At 36.0% G+C, this 26,784-nt stretch overlaps 6 protein-coding genes and 1 non-coding gene across 12 annotated transcripts; 2 read left to right on the plus strand and 5 right to left on the minus strand.

The window, feature by feature from the left end:
- Positions 1-17: 17 nt before the first annotated feature.
- DRM3 (S-adenosyl-L-methionine-dependent methyltransferases superfamily protein) lies at positions 18-7,148 on the minus strand. Of its 3 annotated transcripts, none has more exons than XM_012228766.4 (11): positions 6,990-7,148; positions 6,218-6,303; positions 5,993-6,121; positions 5,549-5,645; positions 5,223-5,269; positions 4,880-4,987; positions 4,181-4,277; positions 3,866-3,978; positions 3,287-3,389; positions 2,346-2,425; positions 18-1,595 (listed from the first exon to the last, which is right to left on the minus strand). In XM_012228766.4, the coding sequence occupies exons 2-11, from the start codon at positions 6,218-6,220 to the stop codon at positions 246-248; spliced, it is 2,127 nt and encodes a 708-aa protein (XP_012084156.1). In that variant the 5' UTR covers positions 6,221-6,303; positions 6,990-7,148; the 3' UTR covers positions 18-245. The 3 variants fall into 3 exon arrangements, with proteins under 3 accessions (XP_012084156.1, XP_020538692.1, XP_012084157.1); XM_020683033.3 differs by having other exon boundaries at positions 7,007-7,136; XM_012228767.4 differs by lacking the exon at positions 6,990-7,148 and adding an exon at positions 6,747-6,953.
- Positions 7,149-7,529: 381 nt separating this feature from the next.
- On the minus strand, positions 7,530-12,060 carry LOC105643601 (uncharacterized). Of its 3 annotated transcripts, none has more exons than XM_012228769.4 (8): positions 11,817-12,060; positions 10,981-11,044; positions 10,698-10,842; positions 10,540-10,613; positions 9,917-10,396; positions 9,155-9,700; positions 8,811-9,023; positions 7,530-8,457 (listed from the first exon to the last, which is right to left on the minus strand). In XM_012228769.4, exons 2-8 carry the CDS (start codon positions 11,026-11,028, stop codon positions 7,876-7,878), a joined length of 2,088 nt encoding a protein of 695 aa, XP_012084159.1. In that variant the 5' UTR covers positions 11,029-11,044; positions 11,817-12,060; the 3' UTR covers positions 7,530-7,875. The 3 variants fall into 3 exon arrangements, with proteins under 3 accessions (XP_012084159.1, XP_012084160.1, XP_012084161.1); XM_012228770.4 differs by having other exon boundaries at positions 10,937-11,044; XM_012228771.4 differs by lacking the exon at positions 10,981-11,044.
- Positions 12,061-12,958: 898 nt separating this feature from the next.
- LOC105643688 (uncharacterized) lies at positions 12,959-14,768 on the minus strand. Its single transcript, XM_012228876.3, has one exon. It carries the CDS (start codon positions 14,384-14,386, stop codon positions 13,112-13,114), a length of 1,275 nt encoding a protein of 424 aa, XP_012084266.1. The 5' UTR covers positions 14,387-14,768; the 3' UTR covers positions 12,959-13,111.
- A 737-nt stretch (positions 14,769-15,505) lies between these two features.
- Positions 15,506-17,523, plus strand: LOC105643604 (uncharacterized). The gene is made up of 6 exons (XM_012228773.4): positions 15,506-15,839; positions 15,966-16,347; positions 16,442-16,638; positions 16,738-16,879; positions 17,019-17,178; positions 17,310-17,523. Exons 1-6 carry the CDS (start codon positions 15,772-15,774, stop codon positions 17,333-17,335), a joined length of 975 nt encoding a protein of 324 aa, XP_012084163.1. The 5' UTR covers positions 15,506-15,771; the 3' UTR covers positions 17,336-17,523.
- Positions 17,524-17,665: 142 nt separating this feature from the next.
- Positions 17,666-25,115, minus strand: LOC105643605 (ARM repeat superfamily protein). Of its 2 annotated transcripts, none has more exons than XM_089724033.1 (21): positions 24,830-25,115; positions 24,253-24,425; positions 23,971-24,141; positions 23,737-23,847; positions 23,559-23,636; positions 23,044-23,237; positions 22,904-22,964; positions 22,501-22,575; positions 22,343-22,420; positions 22,186-22,248; positions 22,016-22,099; positions 21,753-21,925; positions 21,383-21,435; positions 21,160-21,300; positions 20,880-21,034; positions 20,579-20,794; positions 20,278-20,454; positions 19,263-19,941; positions 18,635-18,834; positions 18,223-18,358; positions 17,666-18,005 (listed from the first exon to the last, which is right to left on the minus strand). In XM_089724033.1, exons 1-21 carry the CDS (start codon positions 24,966-24,968, stop codon positions 17,854-17,856), a joined length of 3,309 nt encoding a protein of 1,102 aa, XP_089580159.1. In that variant the 5' UTR covers positions 24,969-25,115; the 3' UTR covers positions 17,666-17,853. The 2 variants fall into 2 exon arrangements, with proteins under 2 accessions (XP_089580159.1, XP_012084165.1); XM_012228775.4 differs by having other exon boundaries at positions 20,880-20,999; positions 21,396-21,435; positions 24,830-25,112.
- On the minus strand, positions 25,097-25,169 carry TRNAA-UGC (transfer RNA alanine (anticodon UGC)). The gene has a single exon. It is a non-coding gene; the product is annotated as a tRNA-Ala (tRNA).
- A 379-nt stretch (positions 25,170-25,548) lies between these two features.
- Positions 25,549-26,735, plus strand: LOC105643606 (wall-associated receptor kinase carboxy-terminal protein). The gene is made up of 2 exons (XM_012228776.4): positions 25,549-26,481; positions 26,571-26,735. Exons 1-2 carry the CDS (start codon positions 25,698-25,700, stop codon positions 26,666-26,668), a joined length of 882 nt encoding a protein of 293 aa, XP_012084166.1. The 5' UTR covers positions 25,549-25,697; the 3' UTR covers positions 26,669-26,735.
- The last annotated feature ends 49 nt before the right edge of the window (positions 26,736-26,784 follow it).

A 26,784-nucleotide genomic window follows, 5' to 3' on the forward strand; every position in this document is an offset into this window, starting at 1 on the left:
TTAATTGTAACAGCAGATATTGAAAATTGCCTTTATAAAACAGTGAGACAAAAGAATAACAAATACATTAGTTCACCTGAACAGAAAATAACGAACAAGAAGCTAAAAATCTTGTGCAATCATATCTTACTAGTCATTAAATATCAAGAGAAGAACTGCCTTCACGATCCTTATTAACTTCTGACATACAGGAACAAGATTACATGGGAAAATTTGGTTACCTCTTTCACCAAGGGAGAAATAAGTTACCTCTTTCTTTGTAGTAGACTCCTTACACGCTGCATAACACGAACAAACTCAAAAAACAATGAAAAGTCGAAAGCAGATGTTGAAATACTCTCTGGTCCAATTTTAGGACTTTTTGCAGAAAATGTGCATGGACTCTGACAGATGATGAAGTCAAAACCACCAAACTTCTCTATCAGTCTGTCAATCTTACTACTCGTTAGCTTTTGAATGTCTTCTATCTGTACTAGTTCCCCAGTTTGTTCACTACTGTGCCACCACCTTCTTAGGATCCTCTGCTTTGTTTCAGAAGTTTCCACTGAGACAACACCCTTCATATGGATCCCGAGGCGGTGCAAAGCAACTTCTGCCCCACCTATACCAGTGAAAAGTGATAACATTGTTATTCCTTCTGGAAACATGGACTTCAATACAGAGAGATGATACCCAAGAGCATCTATCTGGAAGCTATATCTGAGTGAATGAAGCCTTTCTATTAAACTACTCTCACTAGCTTCAGAGTGATTCAATGGGTAGCCTAGAATGAGTTCCAAAAATTCTGGTTCTATAGGGCTCACTTCGTGTGGACCAACCCACATAAGATTTAATTTCTGGCAATGACGAAGAATGTCTCTCTTTCGCTCAAATGAAAGCAAACCTCGAGAATCACTTAGCATCCTTCCAAGCCTATCACAGAGCTGAGATACTCCAGTTGTGTCAAAATTGATGCAGCTTAATTGCTTCCTTGTATCCCATAATGGCCACCACTTCTTCGTATGTGGCATTGCATCTTCTATGGACATTGGTGGCTTTGGAAGTATGTAGAACCTATTTTCAGTAGGAAGATTGTGCACATAGCCTTCTTTCCTACTCAATGCAGAGAACAACCGAATATCTACAAATTCAGGCTCAATAGCATATAAAAACTGAGATATTTTGCCCCAAGTGTCGAAAGATACTGAATCAACATTCCCATAGAAAAAATATGGAGGTTTAGCTACCATGCGATCGACACTCTTGCATGAATTGGATTTTAGTGCTCTAGGAATTCTGAGTCCAGTCGATTCCACATCAATTTTCTCCTCCACCCATGTAGGTTCAAAATAGGAGGTTGGGTCATCAGTATATTCTGGTTTTGGATAACCCTCCTCAAAACTAACATTCCCAAACTGAGTACCAGGATAGTCCCCAATGTCCTCTTGTTTCAGTCTTTTTCCTCTTCGAACTTCCTCCATGTTTAGATTGCTCGAGTGAGAGACAGAATCTTGGCCAAAATCCTCTGTTTTCAGTATATTACCCACATCCATACTAAATGATCCACAATCACTTGCAACACGTGAGCTACCGATTCTTGAACATTTCGAAGAATACTGCATGAGATTAGAAAAAATGTTCCAATACAAGTAAAAACAATTAAATGAATCTTCTTGCTTTGTGCCCAAAAAAACCCATATCGCACATAAAAACTCTTAAATGACAAAAGAACTTGAAAAATTAACATTCTCCATAACACCATCGGGCTCAAGGAAACAAACAGCAGTGAAACAATTATTTTGACCTTTCCTTGAATGTTCACTTGATAAAGACGCACAAACAATGCAAAAGATAGCATCTACGCCTCATTAAGCATGTTCCATTGTTTTTAAGGCTCTCCATGGCCACTGAATTTAGACACAAAAAGATGTCTCCGTGCAACTCCCCTTGTGTCTACTCATGCAAAGTGCAAACCAATATTTTTGGATTTGTTGAGAGTAGGAATTAGACTGTCCCATGAGATTTAGTAGGCCTTTTATCAAATATCACAGGATGATTTTGACAGCAAAATTGATAACTTAGCAAACTAATGTCACATCAATGAGAAGTAATTGATGATCACTATGAAGATTATATCCATTTGATAGCATAGATCAGCCATTTACCAAGTTTGTCAGACAATAACATAGAATTAATTCATTTGCTTTGGCTCGTAGCAGTTCTTTTCACTTGAGTAACTTTATTTACACATGCAAGCCTTGGAGAACAATTTTCTTATCATCAAGTCCAAACAAGCTTTCAAACTGAGAAGAAAAATCTATAATACTTGTGCACTGAAAAATTTGATGAACAAGGGGGAAAAGCACCTTATCTTTTATAATGTACTTCTCACCAACTTGTTCTGCACATATTGAGTTAGCTAGCTCTAAAACTGGAACTTCTGCACCTGAAAGCATTAAATGAGGGCAATTCCTTGTGAGAAAGACAATATGTTACACATTTAATCACCACAAGTCATGTCTTTTAATGTATGAAAACTAGATTATATAACACTGCTATTTTAAGAGAGGAGAAAATACGAGCCTGAACGCGATATTTAGCTGAATAGTTTTTCTAGACAGGACAGGATGACAAAGTGTAGATTAGGGAAGGATTTATGGGAAAATGGGAGATATCTCAACTGAAGAAATATAGGAAGCAAAGAGATGAAAAATGGGCCCATCTGTGTAGCTTCCTAGAAATTAGTGACATCACATTTTTTTTCCCTTGCCCTATTCTAATTAAGACTTGTTTATTTACTTAAGGCCTGTTTGTTTTAACTATTCGTGCTAGTTGATAGCTGCTAGCAGTTGCTGATAGCTAATAAAAGTTGGAGTTTGGCAAAATTTTAGTAATGGATGCTATTAAAATATTAAATAGCCATAATTCTATTACTACTTTTATATATTACTGTATATAATATATATCTCTTAACTTTTTTTAAGGTACATTTATTTTCCTCAAAAAAAAAAAATGTACATTTATTATTAAATTTGCCAGTTTAGTTTTATTTAACTAACAAAATAATAATTTTGTATTCCTAGTAGGATTGAGTACTAGAACTCGATAACTACCATTATATTGTGCTTATGCTGTGTCATAGGAATGTTAAAAGAGCTGCAGGACAAATAAACAAAGAATAATAACTCACACATGCAGGTGGAGCAGAATTAATAAATAAAGAATAATAACTCTCACTAATCATAAGCTTTGCCATGCAGGTGGAGCAGAATTGCTATCTCAACAAATCATGATGATAATTACTTACCAAACCTCTCAATTGCTAATGAAATTTCATTCTCGGAGAAACCCATTTCAAGCAAGCGAAGCGTTTTCTCCATAGTCCCAAACAAAGCTTCATTACTAATTTCCTGGAAATTAATGGTCAATCAAATATTTAATATTCCACATACAATATATAACACGCACAAATGAAATGACAATCATATAACTGCATAAGCCATCGCAATTAACTGCAAACTTGACAACTTTTTACACATAGAAATCCTTTCTAGGTCAATCAACCAGCAGTCACAACAAAAACTATCATAGGTTTTCTTCACCATGTAAGGTAATCAATAGTTACCTAAGTTCTTATGACGCTATAATAAAGCTATATTACAGTAACTACTTTGCTAAAAGATACCTAAAATTATGTATATGTACTTCACAGTACCAGAAACTACTATCTTTAAAGTAGTAAATTATGTCTGCAAACCAGCAGAAGCCAAAGCATCTCGATCTCAAACAAGGAAGACACATATGCTAACTGCCAACTTTAGCAGCAACCCTAATAAAGCGTCATTTTTACCCTTAACATCCTAAGATACAGTGGAATATAGACCACCTTTATTATTTCTGGTTCATTATCCAGCTTCTCCTCTGTTTCCTTGTCAAAGTTTGCAGCTACCTGGGCAGCAGTAATGAAGTCTACTATTTCATCAACTGGAGCATGTACACCTGATATGTAAAAGCACGAAATCAACAAACTTTCAGAATAAGGACAATATAGGTACCAGATTTACTAGGGACCATAAGTAAAGACAATCTTCGGAAATGTTGTTTAAAAAGCACGTGTTAGGTATGATCATAAGGTGAGTAAAGTCAAAGTGTTCTCTGGCATTCACGCACAAAAAGCTGCCAAAAATATACGTTTATGTACCGAGCTTTTCCATTGCAAAATCAACCTCCTCTACAGAGAAATTCATCTTTAATAAAGATGATCTTTTGTCATCATAAATCCCAGATAAATCTGGCTCCTGCAAAAGATCAAAGATTTAACAAAATCCAATGAAGTATTAAATCTCCTACTAAACTATGGTATGAAATCACCATGAGACACAATCATCCAGCTGAATTTCAAATCAATGTTTTCCACAAGTTCACAGCAAAGAAACCAAACTTCGTGTGAACAAAAAGTCATGGATAAATGTAAGTGCATGGAATTTCAACCATTAAAGCATAGCTCATCCAGCAAAAGAGATATTAGAATAAGATAATGACTAATTTTCAAAAGCTTACAATTATCCAGACCATGATTCCTGATGTGCAAAATATATCCATAAATCAAAAAAATTTATGCTTGATGCAACAAACAATTGGGAAAAAAATCCAAATAAAAAGATGCACCAGCTGGAAATAATCATATTGTCAAGGTTAAACGCTTTTACAGCTGCAGATAAATTGGGAGGAGGAGGTACTGACAGAAGACTTGATCAATAATAATTGAGCAGACTGGAAGAACCTCCATACATTTGGACAGATCCTGAGGATTTAGCCTCAAATACTCATCATATATCTTCAAGTTAGAACTGGAAAACAAGTGATTTGGCATAAACATAATAAGATCCCAGCTTGTTACCTCTTTTGGTTCAACAAATGTGGAATATTCTGGAGGATTGCTTGCATCCTTGTCATCAAACAAGCTATCTAGAGAATCTGATGACTGGGAGTTTGATTTTTGAAGACCCTATTTCATTCCAAAGCAGGTCAAGTATTAGAAGTTAAAACTTCCAAATAAGTCCATCACATAAAAACAAAAGAAAAAGAAGTGTCATTCTGAAGCCAAAACCTTCTCATATGAAGTTAAAAGCAACTTTAGTCTCATCTTATTTAGGAACATATATAATCTTTCTCAAAAAAGGAAAAGGGAATAAAAGAAACGGAATGATAGGGATGGTGCAAAAAAATTATTGATCACTTACAGAACATTCCGTGAGAATCTCTAATAACAGGTCAACATTGTCTTCACCTAGATGTAAGAGAAGATTATCAATCAATATTGTCAGAAAAAGCCTTTGAATCATCTCATATAATTCTTTAAGGAATTAACGAAAATGTTATAACAACTATACATGACCCCTGGATGTAATTGTATAAGTAATAGCTAAGGTGCCAAATGTTGGATCCACAGACTGTGGTTTTTTTTTTTTTTTTTTTTGTTAAATCAGTATGTACGACACTGTTCACCATATCCATCCATACTCAATTTAAGATCAGATAAAAAAAGAATTATTCATGCATTACATACCATTTTCTTCAATTACTTTGTCAACAAGAGACGGTGAGAATCCCATTCCAGAAAAAAATGATCTTAAATTGCTTCCAGATGAACTTGCAATATTGTCCTGAAAAATTCGAGGAGAAAAGGTAAAAGGGTGTTTACATCAATTATAATTATATGCATACACATAAAATTGTACCAATTTTTCAAGCTAAGTTACAACAAAAAAACAAAGGAAATATTTTCCATAACAGGTATATTGATAATGAGTAGACATTAATTAAATAGAAAATATGCAAATTGTTCAATTCTTTTTGCAAGAAAAGTAAGTTAATTAGGGTAGAGAATTTATGCATTTTAAATTAAACCAAATCAAGAATAGCAGTAACCAAAAAAAAGGAAAGATATTGTTTTATGATGGCAATATATAATTGCTCATGAATTCAAAAGGTCCTAGAAAGGTAAATGTACCCTTAATTGCCTTGAATACATAGCATCAGATGGTAACTCAAACTCCAAGATTTCAGGTTTTGGCACGATTGTTTCATTTATATCTGGATTTGATGAACTCTCACCAGTCAAATATTTCTTTCTTTTATCCTGTGTATAATATAGGATATGAGAAGGGGAACAAAGTAGGTGCAAGTGAAGTAGCTATAGTTTGAGGCGAACTTAAGAATAATACAACGTACATACCATTTCAAAAGAACACCTTTCAAAGATGGAAACAAGTTAGCCGATGGTGCACCCCAAAGTGCATAAATTGAGCCGTTTCTCTGTCCCTGTGAGGTAAATAGTTCAAATGAACATGATTTAATTGTTAAAATGATCCCTAAAGTGCTGCTGAAAATAAAAATTTCTTCCCCTAAAAGTCTTATGCAGCACATGAACCTACAACCAACTAAGAAAGAACTAGCCCAAAACTGTAGGGTACCAACAAGAAACTCCATGAAGCCTGGGGAAACCAATTGTCAAGAGGAAACGAAATTCAACATTAACCTTTTTCTTTATTTTTTCCTTTCCTCCTTAGAATATGACCAAGTATTTGAGAATGCGGAGAAATAAACACGAAACAGAAACTTGAAAAAAACAAATATAACATTTCAGACTGATAAAGCGGCAAATGTAACGATCTTCAAGGACAGTATATGCAAGAAAAAGCAGGATCACAAAAATGAGAGAGAAAAACTCTCATGCAAAACCATAGAGTAAGTTTAACTCATACGTAGGTCCCTTGTTATTTGGGTGGGAAGCAGTGTCAAACCAAAATACCCAACAAGCTTTTCCTCTCCCTGAAAAGGAGGTGATCCAGCAACCCCCTCGTGCAGGAGGAAATTGAACAATTCAAATTGAACAGAAGAGGCATCAAAGCACCGCAACCAACAACAGTGGAACAAAAATAATTCCATATATCAGTGACGCAGCTAAGACGAGGAAGAAGAAGCAAATGCATGCGGTTTTGGAATACCTGAGTGGGGACTTCACCTATTAGCTCAGAGGAGCGGCGCGTAGAGCTCACTTAACGGCCATAAGGCAAGATGCCTAGGAGAGCTGAACTATGCTAAGTACAAACTGAAATTACAAAGAGAAAAATAAGTCAAAATGGCGCGTGCGTTTTGCTACATGGGAGAGACGTTAACGGTGGAGGGTAATTCACGCTTATCAGTTACTTGTCGAAATTTTGACCATATCGTGATGTCCCACCAGCACCGGCTCCACGACCATCACAAATCAATAGTCAATCAAATTTTATAAATTAAAAATATAATAAATTTGATTAGATAAAATACTTTTATAATTTTACGGATTAAATTAAATTATATATTTTCTAAAAAATTCAAGGACAAATGCATATACACCATTAGCTGTCAAACATTAACATTCAATTACAATACCACAGGTTACTATTATTACAGTACACTTTCAGATGTGTTAATGGCTATTTTATTGCACAAAACTTGCGTAACTGAGAGACACACAAGTGACAAATGATAAACTGGATATAGAATTGACAAATTTCTTTTCATCTTTTTATATAATAATAATAATAATAATAATAATAATAATGTTGAAAGAAGAAAAAGATTACAATTGTATTTGGACTTCGGCAGCAAGAAACATAACCCCCAATACAAGTACATCAAAATAACTGCATCAAGCAAAGCAGACCAGGGGTTGCGAAGAAATCACAATAATTTATGAAAACAAGAATTTCAAATTTACCGACTCTTGTAACCTAGATTGATCATCAAACACTCACGTTTACAATGACCCGCCTTGCAAAAACTACAACATAGAGCATACCCAAACAAACAAGATCCCAATTAATGAGAAAACCGTCCATGTTATCAAAATTAAGACTGATGCTTAGCATATCCGCCACCTTTTTCGCGCTTTAGTACCCTAGGATCAAGTGGGATACTACCAACTCTTAGAAAACCAGGGGGTTCACCAAACCCATCCACTTTGATGGGCATTGTACCCACCGTGACAACATCAGAAGTGGGTTTAGGTTCACCCTGCTTTGGGTTAATACTGAGAGAACCGATCTTCAGAACAGACGCAATATCATCCTCCGATTTGACAATAGTCTGCTCAGGAATTTCAATATCATTACTTGCCTTAGTGACACCAGAATTTGAAGAAACCCGCTCAGTGACAGAAGCCTCTGTTTTCTTCATGCTGCTAGAACCATTTTGCTCAATAGTTTTCTCTTCTTTAGTAGGAGGTTGCTCAACAAGACAATCCAACTTGTGGGCAGAATCTACTGCAGGAACTAAGAATGGAGTCTCAAAGGTTTTAAACATAACCCTGGCTTTCTCTTCCTGCATGATTCTCTGACGATTCTCATAGTACATAAAGTCATCAAGTAATGAAGTCTTCGATGTATGGTTTTTGAATATTTTCAGCATCTCTAGACCTTGTTTGTACATTATCTACAGGAAATGAAAATGATGTTAGGAAAAAAAATAACTAAAGAGAAGCCTAAATAAAGGTCATAATTCTGAAGGACAACAAAATTAGGCAATAATCAATGGAACAGAATGTGCAGATCATTCAGATAATAATACATAGAATATCTTAGTTATGCATAGGAAAACATTTCTTAGACACAACGAAGCAAAACAAGCCACTGTATGAAGAACAAGGAAAAGAATTTCTAACAGCCAACTAGAGGTAAAGAGGCTTTGCTTTTGCATAAGGTACACAGGGACAGAACTTTGAACAGATTGAAAAGGCAATCACAAACACCAAGACACAGTATATTGAAAATAAATCTAAAAAATACCTCTTGAGTGTCTCTGCTATTTGTCACTGGCTTATTCTCATTATTCTCTAATATAATGTGCCTAAAGCTGGAATTTTGTACATCTTTAATGATCTGCCACTTGACAGGAAAGCTACCACTCCATTTATCTTGCTGCCAAAATTCCATGTCGTTGTGGAAGTCAACTGGGCCAATCATCTCAGCAACACCACAGAATTGACCACTTGCATTAACCTGCATGAAGAAGAGAACACATCATGGTAGTTCAAAGGATGTACATTAAAATGTCAGGAATAAGAATGCTTTCTAATTAAGGAAATAAAGAAATATATAAAATAAAGGAAGCATCTAAATATAGAACTCACAGAAAAGAACAGGAATATAGGGCATGGCGTATGTTTTTCTGCAGCTATTTTTTGTGCATCTTCATAGGCACTCTGCAGCTTCTTGTTTCCATGGGGTGTGGATGACCAAACATTATATTTGATGCTCTTGTGCACATCATCCTCACTATAAGACTTTATTACAAAAAATTTAGCATCAACATAGTCAACTGGGAAATCGTCCTTGTTGTACCGATCAGTGTATATAATAATGTTTCCTTGTGCATTACTGTCTCCCACTTTCGTTGTGTAAGCTTTAACAGCCAGTTGATTCTTTGATTTGTTTGTTCTAGGTCCACGATTCTGCTCACCCAAAGCATCTGGGCATCCATTCACATCATTGACAGTTCTACCAACATGAATCTTAGATCGAAGTTTATCCACCGCAGCCCGTCCAGCAGTAGTTGATCCAAAATCAGAAAAGCCGTTATTGACAGGGAGAGCAACTTTTAATTGGTTAGGTGGAGGTAGAACTTTCACATTAGAAAAGTTGTCAACAGCTTGCAGCGATCCAGAAGCACCTCTACCCTGCAGAAATAGTTCATCATCAAAACCACCAAAAAAACCATGTTAAAAAAATAAACTTGGTGATACAACAAAACCTGAGCTGGAAACCCATTCCAGAAAATGTAAATTAGAATTACGGAAATCGAATTCATAAATCATGTCTCCCCAACAAATTTGGTTCTCTACATAAGGAGAAAGTCAAAATGGCAAAATCCTTAACCAACAAAGAAATGTTACCTGAAACATGCGTGATGAAGCCGGAGTAGGAAAACCACCGGAAGAAACAGTTCCAAGTGTCGAGGCTTGTTTACTAGGTCCAACATTAGCTCTTGGCGCTTCTGATATCTTGGAGACGGAATTAGTCTGATTTGAAGTAGGTTTTGCATGGTTTTTGGGGAAGACTGCAGATGATGAAGCAAGACCATGTTTCGAACTTCTTCCATCAGGTCTATTGACAAATGTTACACCAGTATCTAACAAGAGGTCTGTCAAATTGTTTGGGATGGAATCTGATTGAACAATGACAGGTACATAACCAGGTGACGATAAAGGATCCTGATAAGGGGGGATGGCATAGTACTGTTGTGCTCCTACATATGAGCCATCAACACCTATCATAGCACCAGGTATGTAAGGATTGTATGGGTTATAAGGAGACTGTGCATATCCATAGCTAGGTGTATAATATACATAAGGTAAACTTTCAGTTTGTGCACCCTGAGCAAGCAAAAGAACCAAGAGAAGAGCAGATAATCAGCCAAAATACATATGTAACAGATACAATTAAACTAAACAAAAAATAGATAGATAGATAGAGAGAGAGAGAGAGAGAGAGAGAGAGAGAGAGAGAGTTCACCCACCGCATACTGGATTTCAGGACCATCAGCACCAAAAATCCTATGGTGGTCCTCCCATTCACCGGGTGATTCAAATCCTGATCACATTCAATCAATAGAGCACAAATGAAAAAAAGGATACATAATCACCCAAACAGATTCAAAAAGAACTTGCACATTACCTGTACAGTAGTATCCGTAATTGGTGGCAGTAGGATAGTACAAACCCTGATCCACAAAAAACTCAGGGGCTCCTTCGTTGTACATCACTTCAACTTGCTCAAGAAGTGGATTTGTCAAAAAAGGGTTTATCTCAGCACCTTGAATCTAAGAGGCAAAACACAATATAACATTATTAAGCAGAAGAAAGGAAACCAGTAAATCTTCATGACACCATTCAAATAAATGTATTGAGTCTCACTGGAACACAGAAACAGGTGAAAATAGGCTGTTAGTTGCAAGTACCAAATAGTTTTCTGCATTTCCATGTCCAGAAACATTATACATTTCCATTCCAGAACTGCCACCCCTGGAGAAGTAGATGTACAAAAATTAAGCACACATGTATAGATCATCATTCAATTGAAACTCGATAATGGATGGCAACATATGATAAAAGAAGGAAGCCAATACTCTATTTTAAATAGATGGAACGGGACAAATTAATCTGCGTACAATGTTAAATAAACGAACTTCAAAGCTTAACTACGCAAAGGAAAACGCCAATCACCAAAAACATTCAAAGTTCACAAAACAACCACAAAAGTAAAGGTGCAGTGGTCTAATTCACTCAACTAAGAAGAGTTTAATCAATATTTAATAAATTTATATATGCACAACGGATGCGAGCCACAACCAGACCAAGCTTTACCATCAAACCATCTCATACAATAGCTAAATGAAAATTTTCAAGGCATAAAATGCTCATACAACAGCCCAAAACCTGTACAGGGCATCATTCAACATTATTAAAAATTAGTAGCAGACTAATCGTATACGAATCTCCGGTCAACACCATAAAAAAAATAAAAATAAAAATAATAAAAAAAGAAACAAAAAAAACACTACCCAATTCGATATGGAATACATTCATTCATCGTAGCTTAATCACACCAAATATCCAAGAAGTACAGACAGAAATTCTGAAGTCAATAATCTTCAACTCTGAAACACATCGTTGCAAGGGATAAAATAACAAGACAAGAAAGCATACTTCAATCCAATCAACAGCAACAACAGAAACCCTAAAGGGAGCAATGAATAAAAGAGCAAACACGCAAAGGTTATGCAAAAAGGATTACCAGAGAAGAGCAGAATCAAGCCATGCTTGGCCTAGAAAGTTCTTCCAAGGAAATATTAAAAAATTTAAAAAGAGAATAAAAAACTATCAGCAACATTTGTTTAGCAGAAATTTCAAAGCAGACACGACTAAGAAACCCTAACCCTAAGGGAAGAAACCATAAGAGAGAAATAGAAAGAAGCTTGAAAGGCGGTTTTGGTGGGCGTAGAGAGAAAGCGCAAAAAGGATTCGCATCCAATACGAAACGTTTTTCCGGCTCTGGGTATATTATGGATGGTTTAAAATGCCGAAATTGCCCATGAGAATTTAATAAACATCGGAACTACCACAAAGAAGGTTCGCGGGAAAGTGAAAAGATAACAAAATTAAAACGCTGTCGTGTTAACTTCGGATTATAAAACAGATATAGAGAATATAAACTGACACAAGGGTACCATGGATTGCTGTAACTGTCCAATCATATTTGAAGAAGGCCTTCATTGGACACACCTATCATGGCCTACTATTTATTATGTTTTCATTTGTTGAACCTCTAACCTCTAATTTAATTAATTTTTTTCTTAAAAAAATTATTTTTTCGGAATAAAATTACATTTCTTTGTTCAAAAGTTCTATTTTTACTAATATAAAATCTATTTCATTAGTACATGAAAATTATTTTAAATATATGGTAAAAATCTCTCAAAAAAATGGTAAAATAATCTTAAACTTATTAGATTTATTATATTTTGTTTTCAAATTATACTCTCAAACTTTTTTATTTTTAATATTAAAGATTTTCTATGGAAATGTAAAAATTACAATTAGTATTTTTCATTTACCATAAAAATTATTAAATAACGAAAATCTGCTTAATTAGTTTTATACTCTAAATTTCTCTAATTCTAACTATAATTTAATAATTTATAATGAATTTCTTACTTCTATGAATTTTTGTTAGAATATCATAAACAAATTTCTTAGAATTAATAAAAGGTATCAAGAGATATTAATCTCTCTTAGATCATAGAGAATGTCAAACCTAAGTTATGTACGATATATATATATATATATATATATCTCGATATAGCAACATCGACAAAATTTTGTAGTGTAAAAATAGAAAGTTTTGATATATTTATAGAATTAAAGATTTTGTGCAACAAATTGGAGAATAATTCCATTTCAGCTAGTCTATAAAATATTTATAATTTTACAAACAATAAAATCCTTTACACAAAAAGAAAAGAATTAATAATAAATAAATTCAAATTATTGCATATGAAAGTTTAAAAAAGAAGAGAGATTTTGGCTGTCTCAACCCCACCATTGATGCACTGCAATACCTTCGTCTCTTAACCTTCCATACAAAGCCAGACATTCCCAGTAAGCCCTTCTACCTGCATTATTATTCCCTTTAGCTCCATGTCCTCTTAGCTTACATTCCATAAATAATTCATCAACTAACCTTATTGCTTTACTCTCCATCATTTCTTCTACCACTTCCGCCTCTGCCTTCATAACCACATATTCTTCTTCCTTCACATTCTTCCTTAACCAGCCAGAAATCCCTATATCTACCACTTGAGGCACCTCCTTCCCTGACCAAGACTCCGTGAAAGTCTCAATTTTATACATCTCAAAATCAAGATTTCTTGTCGGATAATTCTTTATAAACCATCCAGTGCCACTTCCTCCTTCCTTCTCCGGCAACCCTACATCGATATATACACGCCGTGGATATCCCTCTAGCGAATCACCCATTAAGTCTGGTAAAAACCTTGTTTTCTTTAAGTATCTTCTCGACTTACCTGAAGCTGCTCGCGGCGGTTCTAAGAGTACGTCTTCTAGGTTATTAAGTGCTGCCTTTCTTGCTTCGCTTGTATATGCAAAGAGTTTTCTTTGTGAGCTGAAATCTATAACATTATTATGACTAGGCATTGCTGTTTTCCTCATGGCTATAACGATGGTTGACCTAAACCTCCTGAAATAAACTGTTCGGTAATTATGTGGTTTATATACAAATGAGAGATCACGATCGCTTAGTCGAATAACTGCTATACCGCCTATTTTGAGGGCTCGATCAATGAGTTCTTGAGATTCTTGGACAGCATTGAAGCTATAGGTAATAGCAAAGTCCAAAGATTCATCAGAAATTGTGGTTTTCTGAGCTAATTCAGAAATAGAGATAAAATCTATATCATAATTGTCATTTAGAATCTGAAAACTATAAATGGTTTCATCTTCTTCATCGTTATCACTGCTTATAAATACAGCTTTATCACCCGTTTTAATAAGGCCTTCATTTGATAAATCACGGTAGAGTAAAGGAGAGAAATCCAGACGTAGTGAATTAGGCTCAATAACTCTTGTTGGAGAGAAAAACGGAGAATGAGCACCAAAATTGTTTCCAAACATTGGAGATGAAACAAGAATCAAAACCAAAACAACATTAATTGATCGAGAGAAAGACTTCAAAAGCTTGATGTTCAAGCATGCATCGCCATGTAAACCAAGGCCATTAGAGCAATGCGAAGGCAAGGCATTCATTTTAATTGAAGATTGGAACTCCCTTTGAAGTTGAATTGCCATGTTTATGCAAATAGAATCACTTCCTTGTTTCTAATATGTATTAAAAGAAAGAGTTATATGTTTTTTTGCAGGGTGAAAGAAAGAAAATGCAAGAAGAGGAATTAGCGTGTACAGAATCTAGCGACAGTGTGATTTCCACCTACAAGGATCAAACGGGCAGTTTGTATTTTGGACCAGAGTACTATGAGCTGCCTTAAGCGTTGATGCTCCATTTCTTGATTTTCCGTCCAAGATTTGGAGATTTCTGTTGTCACAAACCTGGGTTTGATGTTAGCTACTGTAACATATTTAATTAAGTGCCATACCCACCAATCAAGTTTACATGGAAGGAGGGAGACCAGAGAGAGATTTTCTTTTTCTACTATATACTATTGTCTAATAAATAATATTAAAATTTTTTGTTTGCAGGCGATTCATACGGGGATGAGAGGCGCCTAAGGTTAATGAGAGTGAGAAATATAAGGGAGAGGGAAAGAGGGAAGACATGTTAAGCTTAAAAAAGGGGTTTTGTTCTTTCTTTTGGGAAGATGAGTCGTTGCTACGAGAATTGTGTTTAGCCATTGTTAGGGTATTTGCTTCTCTTTTGTTATTTATTTATTTATTCTATGAATAGAATTGATTTCTCTTTTGAAATAATGTGTTTTATTTATTATGATATTAATTAGTCGTAAACCCACATTTTGTGTGAATTATAACGTTTGCATGACAGAAAAAGAGCATTTAGATAGTTATTTTATAAAAGAAAAAAGAGCATTTAGATAGTTATGTAGTTTTGTAATACAACTTTTTGTTTTTAAAACTGAAATTTGAAAAGCTTACAATAACAAATACCAAATTAATAAAAATGAAAATTTTTATTCAAATGAGAGTATTTTTTACTATATATTGAAAAAAAAAAATTATGAACAATTTTTAAAAAATTTATATTTTTATAATTTGATCCATTCTTGGAGTATAAACCGGTCTAGGTAAGTACTTTTTGAATTAATCGAATTAAATTTTTGGAAGTTTTTTTTTTTGGTTAAAAGTTAAAACCGGATGGTGCTCACTGGGTGGGAATGGAGTGGGCCGATACCATTTCTGGTGCAAAGAAAAACGCTGGTCTTAAAATTTATGCAGAAGCCCAACAAGAAAGTCTCAGTCGGTTGGGAGAGCCGGCGTGCGAGGGAAACAAATCCCTTCTTTGAAACAGTTGCTGAAGTTTCTAAATTGTTCTTTTCTTTCCTCATAGTAGATCATAGACCCCACCAACACTTTTCACTTTCCCGGCCGAGGCAACAAAGGCAGTACCAGTTGCCACCTTCTTCTAGCATTCTGGAGCTAAGCATCTCTTTGATATAGTGACATTGATTTCAAGACTGTAGCTTGAGAGAATTTATTAATTTATGGCTGTGGAAACTGAGGTCGGAACTCCAGAATTGGCCCTTGCTGATACCGATATCAAATGGGCCAGGTTCCTGTTGTAGTATTATGTCTTGAATTCATCGTTTTTGTTTGATGTACAAATGGGGTTCTTTTACATATACGAGCTTTTGAATTGGTCTGGTTTTTAACTTTAATTTAAATGGGGTTGATTCAGGTTGGACAAGACAAGGTTTCACATAATTGGGGCTATACTATTTACCGCTCAGCAAGGGTTGCTTCATCCAACTGCAGTTGTGAAGACCAGAATGCAAGTGGCTGATTCTGGATTCTATCGCATGAAAGGAATATCTGTGTTTAGACATATTGTAAAGAATGATGGAATTGCAGGTCTTTTTAGAGGTTTTGGCACTTCTGCCATTGGGTCAATACCTGGTAGAGTGCTTACTTTGACATCACTTGAAATGTCAAAAGATATGATGTTGAAATATACACAAAGGCTAGATATGCCTGAAGCAACTCGTCTTGGCATAGCAAATGGAGTGGCAGGAATGTTGTCAAATCTAGTTTCTTGTGTATACTTTGTACCCTTGGATGTGGTATGCACTTTCTAGCATAAAAATTACTTCTTTCCTATACTTGCTTGAGCTATATATATGAACAAGCAATTTTGTGCCTGAAATGAATCCTCAGATATGCCAAAGACTAATGGTGCAAGGGCTTCCTGGGACTACATTCTGTAATGGACCATTTGACGCGGTGCGAAAAGTGCTGAAGACTGAAGGGTTCCGTGGTTTGTACAGAGGTTTTGGATTAACAGCTATATCACAGTCCCCTGCATCTGCTCTTTGGTGGGGTGTGTATGGTGCTGCCCAACACATTATTTGGAGGTCTTTCTAATCGTTCCATTTATCCACATTACCATAAGGATTAAGGACTTAATTATGATCCAAATGTTAAATTATGTTACACTATGCTTTGTGTTCTAGGAGCTTGGGTTACAGAGATGACATGGATGAGAAACCTTCTCATATGGAAATGGTGATGGTTCAGGCTACATCAGGAATGGTGGCTGGTGCATGTTCCTCAGTTATTACTACTCCTTTGGATACTGTAAAGACTCGATTACAGGTAAGCAGAGTGCATTTTTACTAGTATTTTGAGAGCTGTGAGAAGGAAAAGTTATGTGCTTTATGTAGTTTATTAACTTGTTGAAGAAATTGTATTTGGTGTGTCATTAATTAATGAGAATAATGAAAATGTCTGAAAGGTTATGGATAATTATGGAGTTGGAAGGCCTTCAGTGCTCAAGACAGCAAAGACACTCCTCAAAGAAGATGGATGGTGGGGTTTCTACAGAGGGTTTGGACCTCGCTTCTTAAATATGTCTCTGTACGGGACTACAATGATTGTTACCTACGAACTGATAAGTATGTTCGAAATAAGGATTGTCAATTGTTTTCTATGCTATCTTTGCCTAAATCTGTCCTTCAAATTGCAATAAATTACCAACTTTGTATAGATATTGGCTAATTGTTATCTTTTGTTGTCTTTTAAACAGAGAGATTATCTGTAAAGCAAGTGTAACAACTCAAGGTGGATAACGGATGCGCAATATATGAGCACTCAGCAGGAGGCCAGGGGTAGAATAGGTAATAGTGCAGAGAAGTTATTTTTATTTGTTTTCTTCTCTGTAATTTTGATGAGAACATACGATCTCGATACTCCCTTTCTACCATGATTTTTTTATTAAAAATAAAATAAAATTACGTCCATGACCATGAGTTGGGATAGTAGAGGTGTTATTAACGGCCCTAATTTTCAATAAATAACTTTGATGAAATTGTACGTGACCACAATTGGACTTGGAATAGTTGGAAATCGTTTTGTTTTATAATTTACAGCATACTTGTGACATGCCAATTAAATATGATTAATTTTTTTAAAAAAATACTGTTAATCATATACAAATAATAATAATAATAATAATTATTATTATTATTTAAACACACCAAGACTAACTAAAATTTTGGCAAAATTTAAAATGCTTGAAGTTGCATAAATTCTTCTTCCTTCACCAGTTTAGATCTTATAAAGAAGCGTCTCTATTGTTGGAAGAAACGATTACACTCAGGAAAGGCAGAGACGAAACTTGAGATGACCTGCGGCGAGAATCCCTGCCCTCGTATAAAATAATGATTGAATCTCTCTATCAACGAACATATAACTCTCTTCTCGTCCACTTCTTCCAAAGTACCTGCACATGACAAGAGTGAATAGATTAGTGTCAGAAAAAAATTGCAAAGAAAGAAACATCAGGCTCTCAGACACAAATTCATCCACATGGTTTTAGAGCTTAGCTAATGTAGATTTGCTCTCTAACCACCAAATTGCCTCCAAATGACTTTTGACGAGAATGGCAACAAGTCATGACGTTGTATACGAGTGAGAGAACAATCCATAAACAGTCTTACCCAATTCAATATCATGCTCTTGATCTTCCACATCCCCCTCTTCAACAACCATGCCATTTTCCAAAGCTTTTGCTGCTTCTGCATATCTTTCTAGAAATTCTTCTTCAGTTTCTTCACGTTCATCCTCCTCAGAATCCTAATGAAAAGCGCATGGTTAGACAACGAATGCAAGAAATTATATGAATTGTATTTGAATGACAGAGCCTAATCCCTCGAAAATTCCTATTCCTTAGCATTAGTTAATCATTAAAATTTAAGCTTTGGACATAGACTAAGTTGTAATCAAAGCTAGAATCCTCTTTAGCTAGAAACAAAGGTAAAATTTCACCTTACAATGGATGGAGTCGCTGAGCAAACACCTTATGGTATTTCTTAAAGAGTAGATGTTTAAAAGATATTACGGAAATCAAACCTCATCATCATAGTCGTCATCATCATCTTCTCCATCATCATCTTCAGCTTCTACATTATCATCTTCATCATCTGCATCTTCCTGCAATTCTTTCAGCCGTACCGATGCTTCCATCAATGCATTAAAGCAGTCTCTTAACAGACTGCTGCCTAAATGATCTTGGCCGAAAAGCCGCTCAACTATCTTGGCCAGCGTTAATACTGAGAAGTGAGAATAAACAAATATTTAGCAGTTTGGGATGAAAATTTGGTAATAAGCTGCAGCATGCAAGCCTCAGTTTCTATTAGTGTTAAACAAGGAAAAGTACGTGAGAACGTCAAAACAGCACAAAAGAAAATTCTTTAGACAAATTTCTAGGTTTAAATGCCGAACCCTTAAATTTAACTCCAGTCAGGTGGAAAATTACAGGTCATTAAATATTATCATCAGATAAATATGACCAAAACCATATCCACCAAAACTCTTTGAAGAAAATTCTGAATCACTAGGTATGCTCACCATTCACAAGAGGGGATCCATCTTTAATTAATCAAATATAAAAGATTGGGATTCAATATTATCTATAAGAGTGTAGAATTGGAAAAGAACTTTCATTAAGTTTTTTAGGAAACAAGGATGATGCAACCACCTGTTAATTTTATCTCCGACTTTGCACCCACACCAGGTTCAAAAGAGGCAGTACAGGTAAAAGCAAGTGCAGATGCCCAAATTGTGAAGCCTCCATTCACATCCTTCTCTAAAATCCCTTCCACGGTATCAGGATAACATAAATAGCATGATGATATAACAAGCAACAAAGGCATCCAAAGTGAACAAGGCTTGCTTTGAATTTCTTTGAAATGAGAAAATGCAGCCTGGCTAAAAGCAATTGCCAATGACTGCTTCACACCTTCAGTTTCAGTTGAGTAACATGGGACATGCAGTAACACATGGACGCATGAGCATGCCCTCCATGTCGCAGATGGATATTGTAAAACAGCCTCGCTGACAAAAGCACTAATGCCTTCAATGATTGCTCGTTGTGGCACAGGCGGTGCAGGAGGTGAGGGCATCTTTCTGATTATAAAATTCTCCAGTCCGTACTTTCTGTCTAGGTTAACTGCTTCCTTAATGCAGTCAAAGACAGACAAATCTTCAGATTCTTCCCATGCATGCCAGTCGGCAATCAGATCGGCCCAAACTAATAACAACTCTGATAGCTTAAGCTGTGGAATTACATCACTTCCAGTAACAGATAGTATAATGGATCGCAGCAGTGTTGAAGAATCATCCATGCACGTCGGAGTAGGAGAAACTTGACCTTGATCCTTATCAGATTGCAAGTAAAAGTAAATTATATATTAAGAAAAAAAATTGAACATTTTTTATAAGTTCAATGGAGAGAAATGTGAACCTACTTCAAAAATGATCCAGAGGGGAAATTTCAGAAGTAAAAATAAACAAGAAAAATTTTAAAGGGAAATTTGCACTAGAAAAATAGATTCAGAGTGTATTACTGTAGTAATAAACAAACCAATAATTCCCATCTTACATGTCCTAATAATCTGTCTAAATATGAGATATCTAGAAAACCTGAGCAAAAATTGAATCAAACAGCACTCTGTGTATATGTGCGCATTCATGAGTTGAGTTAGTGGACTAACTGTTGGATGCATGGGTGTAAGCCAAGTTTGATGCAACAGTGCTGACAAAGCTTTGCCAATGGTAGCTTGGCCAGATGCCCACTTTTCACTTGATTCAATTTCCTCAATCTCTTCAGGCAAGAAGTTCTGCCAAGATTGAGCCATTACAGCTAATGATGAAAAGCCCCTCTCAACCACCTACAATGTACAATCTGAGTTAATAAACAGAACCACTTACATAAAAACACAATAAAAGGCTCCATTTACTCTACATCTGGATGAAACGAAAATATGCCAAAATTGAATGACAAGCAACACATACTTGAGGCCAAGACTCCAGGCTAGGATGCATATATTTCAACAGTGCTCCCACTATTAATGAAACCATGTATGGGATATGATCTGCCATATTTTCATCGCTGACCTCTACCACAGAACTTAGAAGCTGAAACAAAACCGAAGTCTCTTCCTCTTCAATATTTATCCTACTAATCACAATTTGAAGAAGCGGTAACCACTCAGGTGGTGGATATTCATTCTGAAAACAGATGCAAAGGGAAATAAGGATAGAAACACAACATCAATCCACATTGCACGATCAAAAGGGTTATCTAGACACCTACATCAAGAAGCTCTACAATTGCCCCAGCTGCAGTAACTCGCACAGGATGACAAGAGGTATCCTCGTTATCTGGCATCGCTAGTGCCTTGAGCAATGAGGAATATATATCTGCACTCATCTCCTGAAAACCGTGCCGAAGATTGTAAGAGTGTTGCACTAGAAACTAAACAACATTTATTGCAGTATCAGCAGAAATGTTAGCATAAACGAGATAGCAAACAAAAGCTCAGGTAACTCTTTTGTGTTAGCAAAGGAATGGCATGAGTTCAAAACAGTCTCACTTGCGGAAGACAGGAAGCTAGCTCCCCAAGAACCCAATTTGCAGCAGCAACCAAGTGAGGAGTTACTGACACTGTATATAGTGGTAGCAGTCGAGTGCGAACCAGAACAGATATGTGTCCAGGTTTTTGCTCCTTTAGAAACTGTTATCAAGTAGCAGTGCTAGAAAAACTTAACTGGAGGTTCTCACTAAACAACAATTTCACTAATGACAGTAAACGGCACAGAATTTCCTTACATCTTGCAGGCCTCCATATGCCATTAGAACCCCAAAATAACTGTTATGTTTAATGCACAATCAAAACGAGAGAATGTGTGAGCATAAAGACTCAACAAATCTAAACAAAAATAAGAGAATGGTATTACATTGGCATTTCAAGGTTGAGAATTCAGATGGTTAATAGTTAATATTTGATCATTGACCCACATCGCAATTATTTTCAAGATCTTTGGTTTCTAAATGCCGCATTTTATTTTGGCCCATTTCTGTTCATTTATTCCAGGGTGTAGTATTTCCAACAGAATTTACCACTACAAGGAACCTTCAAATATGACAACAGGAAATTACAACTTTGAGAAATTTTCATCAACTTACTCATTTAAAATTCTTGCATTGGATGCATCAGAAGGAATTGGAAATTTAGACAGAAACGGAAGAACCAACAACTCCCCTATAGAAGACTGCTGATTGTCTCTCTTGTTCTTTTCACCCTTCTTACGCTTAGTAGATGCAGCACGACCATTGCGAGAGGATGCCATATATGGGCCCTGTAGGCATCAAAAGACAAATGTAAACAATAATTCCACTGAAAAATACAGTCCACGGTATTATTATATCAAGGGCACTTAAGTACCAACCTTTGACATTGATATAACACCAAGTAAATTTATTGCACTTTTTCTGGCTGTGAAAAGATCCTCCCTCCATCCAGAAATTTCTTCCTGCATATGCATGAATATTGATAATATTGATATTGTAAAAATCAAAATGGTGAATAGAGCAATACGAAAATAATTAATTGCCATACCAGTTCAGATGGAAGATTTTTTCGTATATACTCTTCCGTATCTTCTTCCCACTCTGAGATATCCTACTTGTAACCACCACAATGAAAAAGAACAAGGTGTAGGTCAACTAATTGTCTTAAAAGAACTTTTCCAGAAGTTTTATTTCAGAAATCATACCTTCTCATTCAGGATTAATGCTGGGAAAATTGCAGAATCCAACAAAAATGAAAAATGGGGTGAAACCAATCTCCATCCCTGTTCCAATTGAACTGAGTCTTAGACAAAGAAACTCTTAACATTGGTTGTGAAAATGAAAAGATTATAGATGAAATTACCGGGCCTGTCTCCAGAACATGGGAAATTACATCAAAAGCTAATGAAATAATACTCTCTGACAGGAAATCTAGCTTCTGCACATGAAGGTCATAACTTTCAAGTTCTAATATGATCAAGCAAGTACTATCAAACAGGAAGGCAAACAATTAAGCAACTAAAACCCAAGCTGAGAGTTGAAAAAAAAAATTTATTTCAATCCAGCAAACTTCTAGATGTACAACTGTATTTATGCTCATGCAAGTCTGCAGGTAGTTATATCAAAAAGCTCAAATGAAGTTTGATTATGCATAAATTCTGAAAGCTAAGCATTTTTGGAAATTGCATGAATATTTGGAACTATATATGGATATTGACTGCCAAGTTATTATTAGAAAATGTGAAAAAGGTAAAGGAAAAAATTACGCTGATATTCGAGCTGTATTTTACAATCTTCAGAACACATTTTATGATGTCTGGCATGGACCTGGAAAAAGAAACCAATGTAAACAGCATCCACGAATGCTTTACAACCAAATAAAATTAAAAAGAATGTACTCTATTACTTGTCAGAATATTTCCGGTGTCGGGTAACTAGGGCACAAAATACAAGCAAGCTTCTCTTTCCTGTCTTCAATCTCAGCAAGTGCCCATCTTCCCCATTAACACGATCAAAATTCAAAGAATCAAGAAGCCCAATCAAATCCCGGCAGATTGAAGGTAAAGAAGGAATCAATGCAGATGGCATATGTGACCTCACCTACATGGAAATGCAGTGGGAAAAAACACAATTAAATATGCAAGATAACATCATAGGCCATTGTAATGGAGTTTAGTAGCAAAGATTTGAAAGCACTTTTAATGAAAAAAAGTTATGCATATTTAGTAACCAGCTATTAGTTAGCCTAGAAACTTAACAAAAAAGAGATGCATCACACCTGATTGGTTTCAACAACAAATCATTTGTGGATATTGAGACAAACAAGAAGTGGAATTATCTAGGTACAAATTAGAATGGTGTTTAAAAGATGTATAAATATCAACTCCACTGAATTTACAGTCAGCAAAAAGATTAACTTACAGTGAAATATATGCATTTGCATATCATGAGAAGCATCTTCTCCTCCTCAAGTTTTATCTTACAATGAGAATAAAAAGCCTGCTACATGCACCATAAATTCATTCACTACAGAAGCTTATAAGAAAATGGGTAACTGGAGACTGAAAATATGTGAATAAAGAATAAGGAAGAACATAACCTTTTCGAGGAATTGATGAAATACAGATAAAACAGGTACAAGATTTTCTTTTGCAATTAGCTCTAGCTGATGTGGCACTGGCTCCTTAGCAACTTTAGGATTTAGAAAGTACTGCCAGGCAATAAATTTAAATTAAGCATAAAATTAATCATTAAATTACAAATATGTGTTACTGACACAAAAGCCACTTTGTTTAGCACATACCAATCCTTTTGGAAGGAAGATATTATGTACCTGGAAAGGTCTGATAAGGGCATGAAGAACTGTAAGGGCATTAATGGTATGCCAATCACAATTTGCACCATTGTTGATAAGATTGCTATTCCAAATAGCAGACCGCAGATCAGGCACAAGTTCAGGCCAACAATTCTGCTCAACAAACTCAGTAACAACAATGATCCGAAACTGCAATCAAAAAGTATGCTTCTATAAATAACTAACAGCAACAAAAGAACTGATTGGATGAGCTAGATAAGAGCTCCAAATAAAAGATAAACTTCCAAATTTATTGAGTACCACTTCAACCAATGCTTTTAGAACTGCAGGTTCCACTATAAGTAAAGTTCGCAGCAGATGATCCTTGAACTCCTTACTGACTTTTGAATTTGGACTGTCACCATTAATATTTCGCCTAGTAAAGTTCTTAAGGTATGTAGCAGCAGCAACTCTTTGACCTTGATTTTCACCTCCTTCGCAATAGCAGATAAATTGATTAAAAAACTCAGCAAGAGAGAAACATAAAATCCTGCTCAATGAGCAAAATTCAGTGACTTTCCAAATGTCCTTCACAAATGTTATTTTCATTTCTTACCATTTCTCATGCAAGCACCACAGAAACAATTATGGTAATACTTTTATACCACAAAGAAAATAATATATACAATCTGGTTAAAGAACACTTAGTATTTCTTCAAATAAAGGAACAGTATAATGAACTTGAAGATCAAAGTTCACTGTGAACAGAAAAACGAAAAAAAATAAAATTTCACTAAAATTGCAGTTTATGCAAAGGTACTAAGCTTAGTTAACAGCAGATTTAATTCTTAAGAGAAGGGGCGCCATGAAAATAGTTAAAATTCAGAGATTATACTACCAGCGGCAATGGAGAGGATGGAGAAAGGGAAGTGAGGGAGGAGAGAGAGGCGATCGAGAGCTTCTGTCGCCGCACGAACGACGTTGACATCGGGACTGATCGTGTCGTTCAGCAGCCGAGCAATTTGGGCGACCTCCATTGGTTGGTTTGATAGCCACTCCGCTGGGTTTAGTTGCAAAACCCTAATCTAAATCTTGACAAGTTGGGGAACGAAAAGGAGGGAAAGGAATGCGAAACTGATTGAGCGGGAAAAATAAATTCTGATACTGGAGATGCGGGGTATCGAACCCCGTACCTCTCGCATGCAAAGCGAGCGCTCTACCGTTTGAGCTACATCCCCTCGACCAGTATTTGTGTTCTACAGTCTTATTAAATTAATCATAAGTTTTTAGTTATTGTCACCCTTTTCACTAGTTTCACCATTTTCTAATTAAAGTTAAAAGACATACCCTTTTAATTCTTAGAAAGCAGAAAGCCCACGAGCTAAGTGGCAGGAAGAAAGGATTGGAGACAGCCTTCTTTTTGTTTTTGGTTTGAGCTGAATATCTCGGTCACATATGCCATTACAGCTTTACAGGCAGGCTTTAGCCGCTGGGCCACCGATGTTTGAAAAGTAGCAAGCAACTTCTCTTCCAATTTCAACCTGTGGATCCCACAACCAGCCTGTCTCAACGGTCAAAAAGTCTTCCCAACTCCACTCTTGGAGTAAATCTCGCTGAAGCATCATCAGACCCAACAGTCTACATTACAACATTCTTGATTAAAAAAAAAAAAAAAAAAATTTCTCCGAGACTCAACTCCTCTGTCTCGCCTTAACTACTCCTGCACATATCAAATAATTTTAGATTACTGTTAATTAGTAGAAGAAATGCATTCTCTGCTAGTAACAACACTCTCCATCTTCACTCTCATTTTCAGAGCTTCAACTCTTGAAGCACTACAAACCCCCGTTCTCACTACCTGCAGAACCTCCTGTGGCAGCATTGACATCCACTACCCTTTCGGCATTGACGACGGTTGCGGAGCGCCGCAGTTTCGCGGCATGTTTAGCTGTAACAGTACTTACTTGTTCTTTATAACCCCTTCAGGTAGCTACAAAGTCCAACGGATCGACTATGACAAGAAAACAATAGTAATATACGATCCTGCCATGTCTACATGCTCCATTCTTCAACCTCATCATGATTTTGTAATGACAGATATACAATCTTCCATAATCCCTCCATCTCCAGACACTGTTTTTGCTCTGCTCAATTGTTCTATTGACTCTCCAGTTCTTAACCACTACAAGAACCTTTGCTTCAACTTCTCCGGTCACTCTTGTGATGAGCTTTATGGATCCTGCAATGCTTTCAGGGTCTTCCCTTTTCTTACTAACAGTACTCCGCCTTGTTGTTTTACTGGTTATGATACAATGAAGTTTATGAGCATGAATATTTTGGACTGCACCCATTATACTACTGTGATTAACACTGATAACTTGAAGGGCATTGTACCTTCGGATTGGGTGTATGGGATCAAACTGTCTTTTAGTGTTCCTGATACTGGGTGTGACCGGTGCTCGAAGTCCGGCGGTACCTGTGGATTTGACACTGAAACAGGGGGGAAGCTCTGTCTTTGCTCTGTTTCTACTAATTCTACTAGAGAATGCGGTAATTAGAATTTCCATTTCATTTCCCCTGTTTCCTAAGTATTATTAGCGAGCTTCTGGATTAAGTATTATTTTTTCTTTCTTTTTCAGCTGCGGGAAGCAACTTTGCGGGTGGTGAAAGTAGCCATTCTCCATGGACGTGTTACAGAGTGTTTGTACTGTTTTTGAGTGTGTTAATGAGTTTATGATCATTATGTTGTTGGTGTCATTAAGCTGTAATGTTTCTGTTTGCAGTTAATTTCCAAATTTTCCTAACATGACAGCAATCCTTTTCTTATTTCTTTATGGGCTCAGAGACTGTAAA

Source organism: Jatropha curcas, chromosome 7 (assembly GCF_041381405.1).
Source record: "Jatropha curcas cultivar XTBG-Jc1 chromosome 7, XTBG_Jcur_1.0, whole genome shotgun sequence".
Classification (NCBI taxonomy): Eukaryota; Viridiplantae; Streptophyta; class Magnoliopsida; order Malpighiales; family Euphorbiaceae; genus Jatropha; species Jatropha curcas.